At 33.8% G+C, this 15,202-nt stretch overlaps 1 protein-coding gene across 2 annotated transcripts; it reads left to right on the forward strand.

Moving 5' to 3' along the window:
* The first annotated feature begins 2,790 nt into the window (after nucleotides 1–2,790).
* LOC132063426 (histidine-containing phosphotransfer protein 1-like) lies at nucleotides 2,791–8,296 on the forward strand. Of its 2 annotated transcripts, none has more exons than XM_059455954.1 (7): nucleotides 2,791–2,846; nucleotides 3,064–3,148; nucleotides 3,489–3,619; nucleotides 3,707–3,775; nucleotides 3,893–3,964; nucleotides 7,797–7,869; nucleotides 7,986–8,296. In XM_059455954.1, the coding sequence occupies exons 2-7, from the start codon at nucleotides 3,089–3,091 to the stop codon at nucleotides 8,034–8,036; spliced, it is 456 nt and encodes a 151-aa protein (XP_059311937.1). In that variant the 5' UTR covers nucleotides 2,791–2,846; nucleotides 3,064–3,088; the 3' UTR covers nucleotides 8,037–8,296. The 2 variants fall into 2 exon arrangements, with proteins under 2 accessions (XP_059311937.1, XP_059311936.1); XM_059455953.1 differs by having other exon boundaries at nucleotides 2,793–2,946.
* The last annotated feature ends 6,906 nt before the right edge of the window (nucleotides 8,297–15,202 follow it).

The following is a 15,202-nucleotide window of genomic DNA, read 5'->3' on the forward strand; positions in this document are numbered from 1 at the left end:
TGAAATAAACAAAAGGATAACTCTTTTCTGTATCTTCTTTTAAAGAGATAATCAGAAAAATTATGTGCATTTTACCAAAAGAAGAAATAGGCTAATTCCATTCAGCCTTTGCAAATACAAATATGTACATATATGCTTTGGGAAAAGTTATGCATAGATTCATTGCATTTCATTTTCATAATGAAAACAGGCAGAGACAGATGGGATGGCAAGGTTCTCTTCTTTATATTCCTGGCCTCCTGGGCTACTCTCATTATTATTGTGAAACATTACTTTCAAGGATAAAATAAAACAATAATATATTACTAGAAAGTGTCAAATTCACTCTCTCTATATTTTGCATAAAATGAAATTCACTGGAAATTCATCAAATTAATGCCGAAAATAACAACTAAACAACCACAGAAGATAGAATTATATTGCAAAATAAGCTTTGTCACATCATCAACATATAATTGAATTTAACTCCGATATTTTTAGGTCAGCTGATATCTTGACGATACATAACAATTTTATCTTATGTGGCAACATGTAATTTTTTGTGTCATTTTGTGCAAAATATAGGTATGATAATTGATGCATTTCGTTTGTAACTTTGTGACGATGAACTCTTAGTTTGATGACCATCCATGCAGAGGCGGATCCAGAATTTGAAGGTTCTGGGTGCCACTGTGCTGTAAATGTAGACGTATTGCAATTTACACAGTCCGTTTTAATAGAGTAATTAAATGTTTGATCGATTTTATCAACTTGTATTGCAGTTCGGGTTATTTGTTTTCTCGGTTTACGTACACAAATATTATTCCAAATATTATATAGAAACAACTACGCTCAGATAGGTACATCAACTCAAGCTTACAAGCATAATTTCTACTATAACATAATTTTTTTCTTAAATCAGCGTGAACCAAGACTCAACATGCCCTTTTCTTTTGCATTTTGTTAAAATCATTTAAATAAAATAAAATAATATGTAAAATTAAAGATAAGAAACAATAACGGAAGAGAGCAGCAGGGGAAAAATTATTAAACTTTTGACGAAGAGAGAGGAGAGGATTCAGGAGAAGAGGAAGAGTTTTTTTGGAAGAAGAAAACTATTTACTGTCTTGCTGATACTTTATGCTTAAAATAAGAACGAAGAGAAATGGTACGAGTCCAGAGAAGATAAATAAAGACTTGTTCATTTGTTAACTATATCACCAAATTTCTGTGAGGAAAAAAAAGAGGAAGAAACAGAAAGCCAGTGAAAATTAGCTATTACTTTGTCACAATACACCCATACAACAGGTATATAATCTGCCTAAACTAAAATATTTTAAGAAGTGTAGCAGTAGGGTTCGAACTTGCACCTTTAGGGAGGAAAACCTGGCGCCTAACTATTGGCAACACGGCCTCCTTTGTTATTTCGGGTGGCACGATGATATTTTATACTATATCTTACACATATATACATAAATATACATAGTTTCAACCGAGGCGTCCGGATGGCGTGACACTCCCACGCCACTACATAGATCCGCCCCTGCATCCATGATATTAATCCGCTAATAATAGTATCACTAATATAACTTTCACGGTTACTTAATTGGTTGTAGCACCCCCAAATGGAATCCCAATAGTCACCCTTCAACATTTGTGTCAAAAGGGCCTAAAATGGTAAAAATAACTCTTAATCCGTGATTAATTATGGACATGAAACTTACAGTGCTTTAACTCATAAATGCAGATCTATGATGAAGGAACGGGGGAACCCACAGATCAAGCTAAGCATGTTTACAGGGAGCAGAATCAAGTGGCGGATGTGCTAGCTAAGGAAGGAGCGAAAAGAAGAATTTTTGGTTCTACAATGCAAATGATAGTTCCTCCAGTGTATACAAATGAAAGCTATTGGGCAGACATGGAAGGAATTACTTTCCAAAGAACAATTAATGCTTGTAATATTAACAACAATGATGATCGTTTTGAACTCAATCGGAGAAGATCACCGACAAACAATATGGATACCGTAATAGCTTTTTAATTTATATTAGTTTGTTTTACCAAAAAAAAAAAAAAAAAAAAAAGAACTCATAAGGCGGCAAAAGGGGAAGAGCAAAAATTGTTGGAGGGAGGAAACAAATAAAATCATACCTTTTCAGGCCGTTAATTAGTAAAAGTACTGTTGAAGGAGAAAGATAAGTTCCTAATTAGTGTTTTTTTCTTTTTCGAAAAATATATAAGTATACCTTGAATTATGAGTAGTTGCGGAGCTCGAAATTTTGAAAGGGTGTTCGAGTTTTAAAGAAATAATATAATACATATATTAAGGGTGTTCAATATGTAATATATATTTGTAATACGTAATAATTAATATGTCTCTATGGAAAAATTTGGCGGGTGTTAGGTTGAACACCGTTGCTGGTTGTGGCTCCATGACTGATTATGAGAAATGATCATTTATGCCATTCTCTCATTAAAATCGGACGATTTGTGGTGCTAATCATTTCCCGTTAGTAAAAAGGATAAATGTAAGCCAATTTGGCAATGAAAGATGATAGTTTTGACCCTGACTATTAATGAATGTTAAAAACAAAATTTGCACAATTCAAGAACGAATTTGAATCTTTTTCCATTTAATTTTATGTTACTTGATTGGTTTTAGCACATCTCCAAATGAAATCCCAATGTTCACATTTGTGCCAAAAGTGCCTAAAAATAGTAAAGTAAAAAATGACGCTTAAGGCGTGGAAAAGGGAAGAGTAATAATTGGTGGAGACATTAATAAAACCATAGTGGGGACAAGACTAAAATGGTGGGGACTGCAATTCTTTTAGGACAGGAATAATCACAAATCCTCAGCTAAAAAGGTTACAAATTTATCACAGTACCGACATCCATTTCTGTACTATTACAACCTTTGACTGCTAAGTACTTTATTTTCTTTTTACCCCACAACCCCAAAGGCAGGTTATTCTTTAGATCCTTCCGTTAATTTTGCATTTGTATCCTTCAGATTTCATATTTATTGTACAAGATCTGTCCACTAGTAACTCTAAATTCTTCGGGTTGAGTTATTTCTTGCAGTTTTAACACATCAAGAATCAAGAAAATGGAAGTGGTTCAATTGCAGAGGAGCTTTGTTGAATACATGGCCTCTTTGTTTCGTGAGGTAAGCTTAAAAGGAGAATTCTTTATGTGGATTTTTTGCAGTTTTGCTTTTTTTTTTTTTTTTTTTTTTTGTTGTTGTTGTTCATTACGTTATGATTCTTGGGTGGTTCCGTTTTGCTGATTTTTTTCTTCTATTGATATGTTGTTTTGACTATAAATGAATTCTTGGAGGCCCCTTCTGCTTTTGACTTGTATTTTGCTGAAGTTTTTTGGTCTTTTCCCTTTGACTGTAATAAAGGGGTTCTTGGAGTCAGGTCCTGTTTTTTATTTCTTGAAGTTTTGTGCTTTAGAGTTGATGTATTTTGCTGAATTTTGTTTCTTTGGTGGAAATGTTGCAAAAGGGATTCTTGGATGCTCAGTTTAGTCAGCTTCAGCAACTGCAAGATGATAGTAACCCTGATTTTGTAGTTGAAGTTGTGTCTCTCTTCTTTGAAGATTCAGAAAGACTTCTCAATGATCTCACCATGGCTTTGTGAGATTTTTGCCTTCTTGATCATCCAAGGAAGCATATTCTCGCTTTTCATTTTCTTTAGTTTGAATTTGTTGTATGTTTTCCCAGAGATCAGCCCAATGTGGACTTTAAGCAGGTTGATGCTCATGTTCATCAGCTCAAAGGTAGCAGCTCCAGGTACATTAAAGCTTTCTTTAAATTTGAATAAGAAAAAGGTTTGGTTCTGCTGACATGGTCTTTTATATATTTACTCTTCTGATGTGAAAAAATTTGTGTTTATGACCGGATGAACAGTGTTGGTGCTCAGAGAGTGAAGAATTGCTGCGTCCTTTTCCGCAACTGCTGCGAAGAACAGAACACTGAAGCGTAAGTTTCACTGCTTTCTGGTTCTTTCCGGATGCACAGCTTATACTGTTAAAACTCTCTTGAGAAGTTTAAAGTTTTAGATCGTGTACTAAAATTGGTTAGTATCTTGCTTAGAATAATATTGAATATCTCTTGAGGGTGTTGATTAGGTAATTCTGGTAAGGTGAGCCAATCCAATAAGTACAGTCATATAGGTTACTAGTAAATGTACTTCGTGCTGTCTTATAAAGGATAAGTAAATTTATAGAATAATCATTGAGTAAATCTAAAATGGATTCATATACTATCTCTCTTTTTATCAGAAAGAAAACACTTATGGAAGGTATATATTATCAAAGCTTATTTAAGTTTTATCTAATTAAGGAGGCTCAAGGAATATTATAAATAGTAAAACTAAAATTAATAATTACACAATTTTTTTTTAATTATCAGTTGTAAATTAAGAAGGTAACAATATGTATAAATGAAATACAAACGTTTCAATTAGCAACCAAAATCATTAGACCGACCTCCTTCTCTTGCTCTTGCAAGACAAATTTTAAAACATTGGTGTTGTGTGAAATCATTAACGCACTATCCTGTCAATCCTAAACTATAAAAAAACTTACCATCTAATCTACGATTTTATAGCCTTTTTTCCTCATATAAAGATTTGAATCCTCTAAAATAGTCTGCGATATGACTTTTCAATCATCTGTAACACACAAATTTCTCAACTATTTTAAATTATTAACTGGATGTTGAAAATGTTTGTCAATGTACTCAAAAGCTCTTATTGCATCACCCTCGTGATAGCCATTTTATGATAATAACAATTCATGTATCCAGTCAGAATATTCATCAAATTCACCATTTAAAAATCTCAACAGGGGCTACAACATGATTTGAATTAAGTAGTGATAGCTTAACCAACAAAATCAGTAATCTAATAGTAGAGTGATTGGATATGAATGGCAAACACATGAAAATGAACAAACCGTTTAACCAAGAATAATATATATAATCGTGAAATAGCTATAAAAAAAATTGCATACATGTATCGAGCAGTGACTATTACATACTACAGAGTGGGAGCCATAGTAACAAAAAGACAGAGCTTCAGTCACGCAGCTAGATGGGTTGAGGAACTTAGAGCTCATGCCGAGGCAACCCCTTAAATTTATGATCTTTCTCTTAATTTATCTCTTTTGCTTAACTTAATCCCAAAAGCCTCCAAATATCAGCAGCTTCTCACGCAGTTTTTACTCTTTTTGGACATTTGTTAGCTTTCAACAACTTTAGAAAGAGTAGTTGCTAATAACCAAAAATAACGATACAGTAACATGAAGTAATGAAAGCCCAAAGTTTTTCAATCCACAAAATCCACTTCTGCAATAGGTAAATACAAAAAAAACGTGTAAATGACCAATAGTTTAAAACAATATTTTTCAATAAGCAAGTATAGAAACAAAAAAGACGTATAAATGAGCTAAAAAGATAGTTAAAAATATCAATGAATTTTTTTTTTTTCAAACTTACGCCAAAAACATACACAAAGCCATTAGAGTGAGAATAGAATGACCCCGTCTCTCAGAAGGATGAAGTATGAACATCCATTATTCTTGGATATAACCACACTGCTTTCTTCTTCTTTACTGATACTTCACCCACCTAAAGATCCTATTTTTATGTCCTCTCTGTATTTTCTCAAAGTTCAAGAACTAAAACTGCAACTCAAAATGGAGGAAAGCTGATGAAAGGAAAAAGATTTAAAGAAAAAAGAAAAGATTTAAAGAAAAAAGAAAAAAGAAAACGAAGAGACCTTTTTATGCCTAGTATTCAGAAATCTTGAAGAATTCTCCTTCCCTCATGGCTTTCCTCTGCTCCTTTGATTTGATGAGATCAGTTTTAAACATTAATTAAATCCAATGATATAACTAATAATCAATTTTCTGCCTTACAATTTTAAGTAAGAGACTGGAGAGGACTAAAGCCTTTTCATATTTCATATTCCTAAACATCTTCTTTGTTCAATTAAGTAACGTATTTAACCACTTTTTAGATTTTAAAAAATAAGTTGAACATAAAAATTAGGAGAAAAAAGTATTAATCCACAAAAAATCAGGAAAAAAGATAAATATAGATAAATAAGAAGGTATGTGTTGAGTGAGAAGCAGGGGCTATAGTAGGATATGTATCATAGGCACTGGATTAAAAATGAGGGCATCGAGTGAAGTCTAGAGCATTAGATTTCTTTAACTAAATTTTCCTTCAGAGATTACTACAGTTAAAAGAGAAACGACAGACCAAACTATTATAAGTGCTACAATGAATCTTAATTCCGGCAGAAATTGAGAATAATGGATACATAGAAACATGAAACACTAATCAAACAAATCTAAAAAGCAGAGAAAGAGGATATTTACCTTGGCGAGTACCTATGGCCGGGGATCCGTTTGTGGACAGGTTTCAGGAAAAATAAGTAAAGGCTAATGTATTTGAATTCTATATTTGAAATGGATATAAGGATTGTTGAGTGTTGTACTTACTTGTTTATGTCCATCGATATCTGCTAGCAGTTCCTGTAATAATACATAAATGATAATAACATGAACAACAAATCCAAAATTTCAAGTAATTGTTCCCAATATTTTAACTTACCAATGTTCCTGAGACCATTACATACAAATCTGTTTGAGCCGCATTCTGTAGAATCACATCTTCCTTGGGATGGTAGTATTCAACTTCCATTCCAGAACCTTAAAAGCAGGAAAAAAAGCATATTGTTTGAATAAATAATAGTATGCCACAGTGGTATAGTACACAATAGGTAAAAACGATGGCCATGGTCAGGTAACGGAAAAACATCTAAGAAGAGCTGAAGGATTTAATCTTGACCGAGTGAGAAGCAGCGTCACAGATTGACGTGGAGTGAAAAATGGGGAAGAAAACAGGCCTAAATCCTAATTAACAGGATGAAACGGAAGCACTGTTTCGGGAAGAGAAGAAATCGGAAGCGATGACTGAACCGAATAAAGGAAATTTAGGGATTTCAGACGTGATTGTTCGGCTTTCTAGATAAAGCGCCGTGTTTTTTTTTTAGGCTGAAAAACAGGAAAAGTTGAAAAAAATTGTGGAAAGAGATAAATGCAATTCCTGGTATTTAGAGCGCCATGTAGGTGGGCCTATTGTCCTGCTTTTATATATTTAGAAGATTTGTACAATGGTGTCCTACCGATTAATTTTGACCAAGCTATCCAGTTTAAAGCTATGTTAATTCTCTTGCTTTGCCTGGTGTACAGTGTGTCAATCAATTAGGTACTAGATATTGAGCGTACCTGTGCACCCAGTTTAATGTTATTTTACAAATACTTCCTTTGCGTGGTATACCAGTGTGTCAATCGGTAAGGTACTAGAAATTGATTATACACTGTGCTAAATAGTACTCCCTCTATTTCAACTTATGTGAATCCATTTCCTTTTTGATCCGTTTAAAAAGAATTAACCTTCTATAAATTTGGAAACAAATTAAATTTAGACGTCTCATTTTACCCTTTAGTGAGAAGCTTTTATAGCTACACAAATATTTTGACATGATTAAGACCACAAGTGTCAAAGTCCTATAGCCACAAGTTATGACATGTTTAAGACTACAAGTTGCAAAAGCTTTCCTTTTCTTCTTAAACTTTGTGCCCAGTCAAATAGATTCACATAAATTGAAACACAAAAGAATCGATAGGAGATACTATAGGTTCATAGTGTACCTAAAATCATGAACTATCTTGTGTCATAGGGAAGGCAAGTTATCTACATGATTCGCTTCTTATCTTCTCTGGTTGATGGGGTCTTTTAGGTGCTTGCAATGCTTGCAACAAATAAAACAGGAGTACTTGCTTGTGAAGAACAAGCTTCAAACTTTATTTGAGGTAATTAAGGATGATTCTTTTATCTCTTTCCTGGTTGGTTCCTTCCATTAGCTTCAAACATTTAAGCTGCTAAATTTCATAGATACCTGAGTAACTAGTCTTCTTCTTGGCTACAGTTGGAGCAGCAGATTGTAGCAGCTGGAGGAGCAATTCCAATGGTGCAATAATCCAATGGTTAAGGGATTAGCCCCTAGTGCAGGAAAAAGCTTACTGAATTCCATTTGTGGAGAAGAGTTTTCTTTTACTGATTTCCTTGTGGATCACAGTATCAACTTTATCTATCAGGTTCTCTAAATGGTCTATGCTTGCTGTATATTATTGATGAAACAGTGTCGAGATGTGCTTTTTTTTTTTATCAACTGATACTTATCCCTGTTTTTAAATGGAAAAAACTTGCTATCTACTCTATGACCTTGAGTTGTCTCGATATTTTGGCTTCTTTAGCATTCATCAGAAGATGGAATTCTGTTTAGAGCATAAATGTGGAGGACTCATTCTTTTCTTGTTTGCTTGTGGATTATGATGAATTTGGTGGCATTTTCTACAGCTAAAACATTATTTACAAGGGTGTCTACGTTAATCAAGAACAAATTACTATAGCAATTGTGATTTTCGCATAAGAAATGAAATATAATCTGATTCTGTAGTCATTAGCTATTCTATCCGACCTCTCAATTTGGGACAGTACACTGGTATTTACCCTGTTATGTGCATGGCAGTTTTAGAACATTAGGTGCTTATGAAAATTTATTATTATAGAGAATTTCAATCTAATGACAACCAAGCTTGATGGGCTACATGCATTAACATCAATCTAATATCAATCTCAGTGTACTCTTCTTCAGTAGATGACATGTTTATCTCTGTTTAGGGCGTGTTTAGTACGGAGTAAAGTGTTTTCGCAGAAAATGTTTTGTTGAAAAGTAAGTGATTTATTATTTACTTTTTTGGTGTTTGATAAGCGAAAAATATTACGCAAACATTTATAGATATAATCTAGACAAAACACTTGGGGCGGGGTAAGGGTTGGAGGGGGTAGTGGTGGTGGGGCTGGTGGAGGTGGTTTGTCTGTAGGGTGGTTGTGTGTGTGTGTTTTGGGGGTGGGGGGGTGGGGTGGGGTGGGACTTGTGGAACTTATTTTTCCTACTCCCACTTATGATGTCATTCCTAGACATTTTGACCAACCAGACTTGAGAAAATTGGAGAACATTTTCCATAATGTGTTTTTCTCCATACCAAACACACCCTTCAGCTCACAATGTTTGGAATTATAAGGACAAGAACATATGGGAGATTTTTCCTTTTATGTTCCCCCACCACCCCTCCCCCCCAACCCAGGTGCAGCAGGTAGGATTCAGCGAGATGAATAAATTGAATAAAGGTTGACACCAGAAAGTATTGTCTTGGCATGACTAATTATTTATTTAATTTACAAATTCTGAGTTAAAAGTCGGGACCTTTCTATCCATGTGTACCAAGACAAGTGATGCGTATATGTGTTTTATTTTGCATGTAATAAAATAGGTTTGTAAATATGAATTCCTTCTCATATGTTTTAGCCAAGTGCAGATGGTTGATTTTGATTTCAATGAATATATGACTTGCTTTCTGGCCCATATTTTCTGAGTACAACATTTCTTTCCAATTTTAGTACTTTAGTGATTCTCTTTATTTGTCGCTGACCTTTTTTTCCCCCTCTACGTGCCAAAGTGAAAATAACAAATGCTGAATATCAACAAATTTTATGCTTAAATAGTCTACTTAGAACAATAGTCACTATAGTTTTTTCGGAGTAAATTTCTCAAATTGGCACTAAACTTAGTGAAATTGACTAGAAAAGTTTTTTATTTTATTTTATTTGGCAAGGAACTTTTTCTAGCCGAAAGATAACTTCGACGGCCTCCACTGAGTTATTTTTTTTTTTTTTAGCCAACACCAAAACCCACTCGATAGAATACCAAATAATATGTCATCTTCAACACAATAATTCTTGCCATGTTCAGCACAATAATAGTTCTTTGCCAAATTTCCTGTGCATGAAGAAATCAGGAGAAAATAAGAAGTAGAAGATGTACCTGGAATTTCATGAATCTAATGCATTAGAATTAAAAGGGGAAGCTTACCAAATGACACTGTGTGGTTAGTTTCTAGCATAAATACAATGCATGGAAAAATTAATACGGTCTAGAAAAGTGAAGCTGTGGAATGTGTACGCCTAGCTGGAGGAGTGGTACCTAGCCGTTATTTTGTTAAGTTGAATGGGAGTTAAATATAAGTCCTATTTGTGACAGTTTACACCTACGTACTTTTTATTTATACTTCTGTTTATTAAACTTCGACTCCTTTATTTTATGCAATTAAAGATATATAATTCCATTCTCATAGAATGGGGACAGTTGGATAAGAATATAGTACAATAAGGCAGAGAGGCTACGTGATTGTTATGTTTATTTATTATTCTTTGTAATTCTCTCCTTTCAATAAATGAGAATTGTAATCTTAATTTTAGCCTTAACTTGAAAATTTTCTAGTTTTCTTCTTCTCGTTCAAGCGGTATTCTACCACTAAGTAAACTTTGGTATCAGAACATTAATTCTTCACTTTCAATCAAAGTGGGAAGTTACTTAATTACTACCTTTTAAAATTACCCAATAAGTTCTAGCCAATACACTTTAATTAGCTCTTTTATTTATTAAAAATCCAACTTAATTACGTGAGACATGCATGTATCTTACAGTAAATTCGTTAAATAAGAGATGTGAAATCTCCGTTGTACTAATAAGGCTAAATGTGTTTTTTTTCCCTTCAAATTACCACTATTAGGAGTAATATAAGCAAAATTGAATAGTGACACCAAATTTTAACCTCAAGAATAAAGGACGACATGTGTTAATAAATAATCTAAACAAGCATTGATATTCAATCCATCTACAAGAGAATTGAAGCGACTGTTCCTCTCGTCGGTCCATCTTGATATGGCTGGTCCATCTCCTCCTGATTATGGTTTTGGTTATAGACGCTCAAAATGATTACGAGATTGTAGTAGTTGCGGGAAAAAAGATGGTTTTCTGAATGAGGTTCGCTTTTATAGCCTAAGAAGTAATTCTTGGCAAAAGATGTTATTCCCAGGTGCTGGATTATGCGGCCATTTTGGTAAATTTGTAAAGGGAAGACTACATTGGATTGCCGAGAGTGGTATAGATGGCTCAATGTTTATTTTCCCATTAGACCTCGTAAATGAGACATATCGAAATATAGCATTGCCCAACTTTAACGCTAAGTTTTAATACTTGAACTAGGGAGTTCGGGAGGTAATCTGTGTGTATATAACCGACCTCCTTATTATGACTGAATGCATGTGTGGGTAATGAAGGAGCATGGACTTGTGGAGTCATGGTCCCTTTCTTTAGTCTTAGTCCTTAGCCAATATTCCTCTTCCATACAATTTTACTGGAAGATGCTCACAGTTTAGTGTTGTATAATTCGACAACACTTCCAAGCGTCTTTAGATTGAAATGAAGAATGGTAATAGGCGTCATTTGTGGTATGATCTTCCGTTTCAATAAGTTTTTCTTTTGCCAAAGTCATAAGTGGCCTCCTAAACTTGTCCACAGATTCCTCATAGCCACCTAAACTGACGCTTATTTCAATTTGACACCCAAACCACTTCGGATTTGTACCATTTGGACACCTTTTTTACAATCAGCAAAAAATATAAAATGTGTGTATTACACTCGCAAAGGACCTGGCAAATGACCAATTAAATGACAACATGTGGCAGATTAGTCCAAAAAATTATTAAAAAATGACACTTGGCATTTGAATCCATTTTTTTTTTTTTAAAAAGTAAATTTATTTAAATAAATTAAAAATACATTTAATTTTTCATTTTTTAATTAACCTAAAACACCACGACCCCGCCCACTCTTCTTCCCCACCCCCCCACTCCCACCTCGCCGGCACGGCTCCCCCCACCGCTGCCACCTCATTTCACCTTCTTCCCAACTAGTAATCATTTTCCCCATCCCATTTCCCACGATTATGAGGAGCAAGAACGGACTTTGACCCGAAAAAAATAATTAATTCGTATCAATCTTGCCGGAAAAAATGGAGCTTCGCCGAAATTTTTTGAGACCTAAATCTGATACGATTTCTAATGAACAAATACAAAGAAACTAAAAAAAAAAAGATAGAAGAAGTTGAATTGCAGAGAGAGATGACGGGAATGGAGGGGTGGGAAAAATTAGTTGGATGGATGGAAGAATTGAGGAGGAAGACTAGTCCAGCCGTCTTCCTCCTTTTTTTTTTAGTTAATTGTTTTTTTAAATTATTTAGATTATATTATTAGGTGTATAAGCTGAATTTTTTTTTTTTATTTGGATTCATTTCACGTGCTTAAAGAGGGTAAAGAACACATTTTTTGTCACCTCAGCAAAAGGTGTTAAAGTGGTTCAAATTCGGATGGTTTAGGTGTCAAATTGGAACAAGCGTCAGTTTAGGTGGCTATGAGGAATCTGTGGACAAGTTTAGGGGCCGCTTATGACTTTGGCCTTTTCTTTTTGTACTACCCCAATTTGATCCTTGAAATTTTGTGGATGAGCTAACTATTGTTAGTAAATCTGTGTTCAAAATCAGTAAACTAGAAACTTGAATTAATCTTGAAAAACGTAAAATGCATAAAACTGAAAATATCTGAGTCCACAGAATTCACTGTGTGTCCTTAAGGAATTTAATCCCCTCACTGTACCCCAAGTTATGGATTACTTCCTCTCAGGATAAAACGTATATACATGTTGATGGCGTACTTGCGTAAATCCACCAACTTCATCAACGCAAATTCGGCAACAAATCACACGACTTTACTATAATTTTGTTTTGAAAACAAATGCAGAGAGCAGTTTAGAAGGAGAAAGGATTCAGATCTCGTGATATAAAATGAAAAGAGGTTAGCGCAAAGGGTGAGATGGAAAGGTGCAATCCAATTAGAAGGAGAAAGGATTCAGATCTCTGTATATAAAATCTGAGGCAAGAGTAAGCGCTGAAAGGGTGAGATGGAGAGGTGCAATTCAAAATGTGCCTTTTTGGTGTACTCCAAAAGGTACCTTTTCTCATTTCTAATTCACACCTTAAAATCCAAGCAGAAACTTTAATTAATCTTGAAAAACGTAAATGCATAAAACTAAAAATATCCGAGTTCACAAAATTCATTGTGTGTCCTTAAGGAATTTAACCCCCTCACTGTACCTGAGGTTATGAATTACTTCCTCCCAGAATAAAATGGATATACCTGTTGATGGCATAGCGGTACCTCAAACGCCACCAACTTCGTCGAACGCAAATTCGGCAACAAATCACACGACTCCACTATAATTTTGTTTTGAAAACAAATGCAGAGAACATTTTAGAAGGACAGAGAATTTAGATTTTTGTATATAAAATCTGAGCAAGGCCTATGAATTTATAGGCACTGAAAGGTGAGATGGAGAGGTGCAATCAAAAATGTGTTTTGGGTGCACTCCAAAAGCCAGATCTTTTCTCATTTTACATTCACACCTTAAAATCACAACAAATATTTCCTAGTATATATATATGTATATATATTTTTTTTTTCATATTTCACTTTCTGCTTGGGAAGAAATGTTTACTGAAGGAGGAGAAATTTGAAAGAACACTTTGCGATATTCGGTTTCACTACAGTTTAAAGCAATAAAAAAATTACAATTCAGTGTTGGGAAAACTTGGGCTCCTATGTTTCAAGATTTCTTTACTGGATTTTCTTTATAGTTTATATATATTGTCATTGAAATATTATTATTATTTTCAACTTTAAATGGGCTATTTACTGTTCGTTTTCAAGACTTATAGATATTTGAGTATTAGAATTCCAGAGGAGATATTTCCATATAATGTGTTTGGACAGTAAATTTGAAGTAATCAAAACTTTGCAGCATCTTTCAACAACACCCATTCTTCCTTATTTGAGAAATCATTTCTGCTACCTTTTCTTCTATAAATTCAGGCTTCAGATACCCTTTTTCTCGTACGACTCAACTTATTTTAAAATACTCCATAGTAAAATAACACTAAATACGGGGAAAACTTGAATACTAAATGAAATGCACAAAAAAGAATATGTAGCACTGAAGGTGGGGGTTCATTTGAACCCATAATTTTCAACGCGGAGTATAAATTTATGTGTAAAAATTTATTAAAATTGCAATAAATGATAGATATGAACCCACAACTTTTAAAATACAATGAGTTCAAATAAAACTCCTGAAAGGTTGAACCCATAAAGTTTAAATCCTGGATCAAACTCAGAAGAAGAAGAAGATAATCCAATCCCAACTAACTAGGACCGATAGTGAACCCCAAGATAAAGCATCAAAAGGTTATCAACAAACTGCTAGGGTATGAAATTTTGTTGCATCTGGTAACAAACCTCAAAACCAATGAAATGATAGTAATAAAATAAAAAAATACTAACAAGTATCAAAGCACACGCAAGAGATGAGAAGTTAACCATAGGGGAAGGGTGCTTCAGATAACAGAACATAATTGTGAGAAAGACATAACAAAGCATCTTATGATTCAATTACTTAATCAAAAACATCACTACTTAAACGCTTACTATATATGATAGTAGCATTCAAGCAATGATGACATTTCAATACGATATTGTATTTAAAGTACAATTATAATACAACAATGTGGATCTGTTTTACAAATACGATTTAACCAAGTCAAACGGACTGTCTTCGCATATTCATAACCAGCTCATTATTTTCTGTCAAAACTCAAAAACTTGAAAGGACCAAAAAATAGATCTAGAAATTGCGGCGAAGAGACTCATCATGTGATCTTAAAGACAAAAAAATGTTAAAAATGCAACATGTTCAGGTTGAAGTTTTCTTTAAATTCTTTATTTAATTTAACCATTGTTAAGTATAAACGTTATAGAATAAAATAACAATAATATGTCATGTATTTGTTGATTTGGTGCATACATCAAATAGAGTTAGTTCAAATGATACAATGGTTGGTAATAGCAGCCAGAGGCCGAGTAAGCCTCGTCAACGGGTTCAACAGAAGCCGATATATTGAACACTGAGTACAAATATGTGAAAATTATTAGAATTTGATTAAATATTGAATTTGAACTCATAATTTCGTAAGTGCAATAAATTCAATTGTAAGAACTTAAAATTGATAAATTCAATTGTAAGAATTTAAAATTGAATCATTGAAATTTTAAATTCTAGATTCGCCGCTGATTGTAGCATGAGAAGTACAGGGTTAAACAAAGCAAATTTTGGCCCTCTGCTCATTGACA

This window comes from Lycium ferocissimum, chromosome 7, assembly GCF_029784015.1.
Source record: "Lycium ferocissimum isolate CSIRO_LF1 chromosome 7, AGI_CSIRO_Lferr_CH_V1, whole genome shotgun sequence".
Lineage (NCBI taxonomy): Eukaryota > Viridiplantae > Streptophyta > Magnoliopsida > Solanales > Solanaceae > Lycium > Lycium ferocissimum.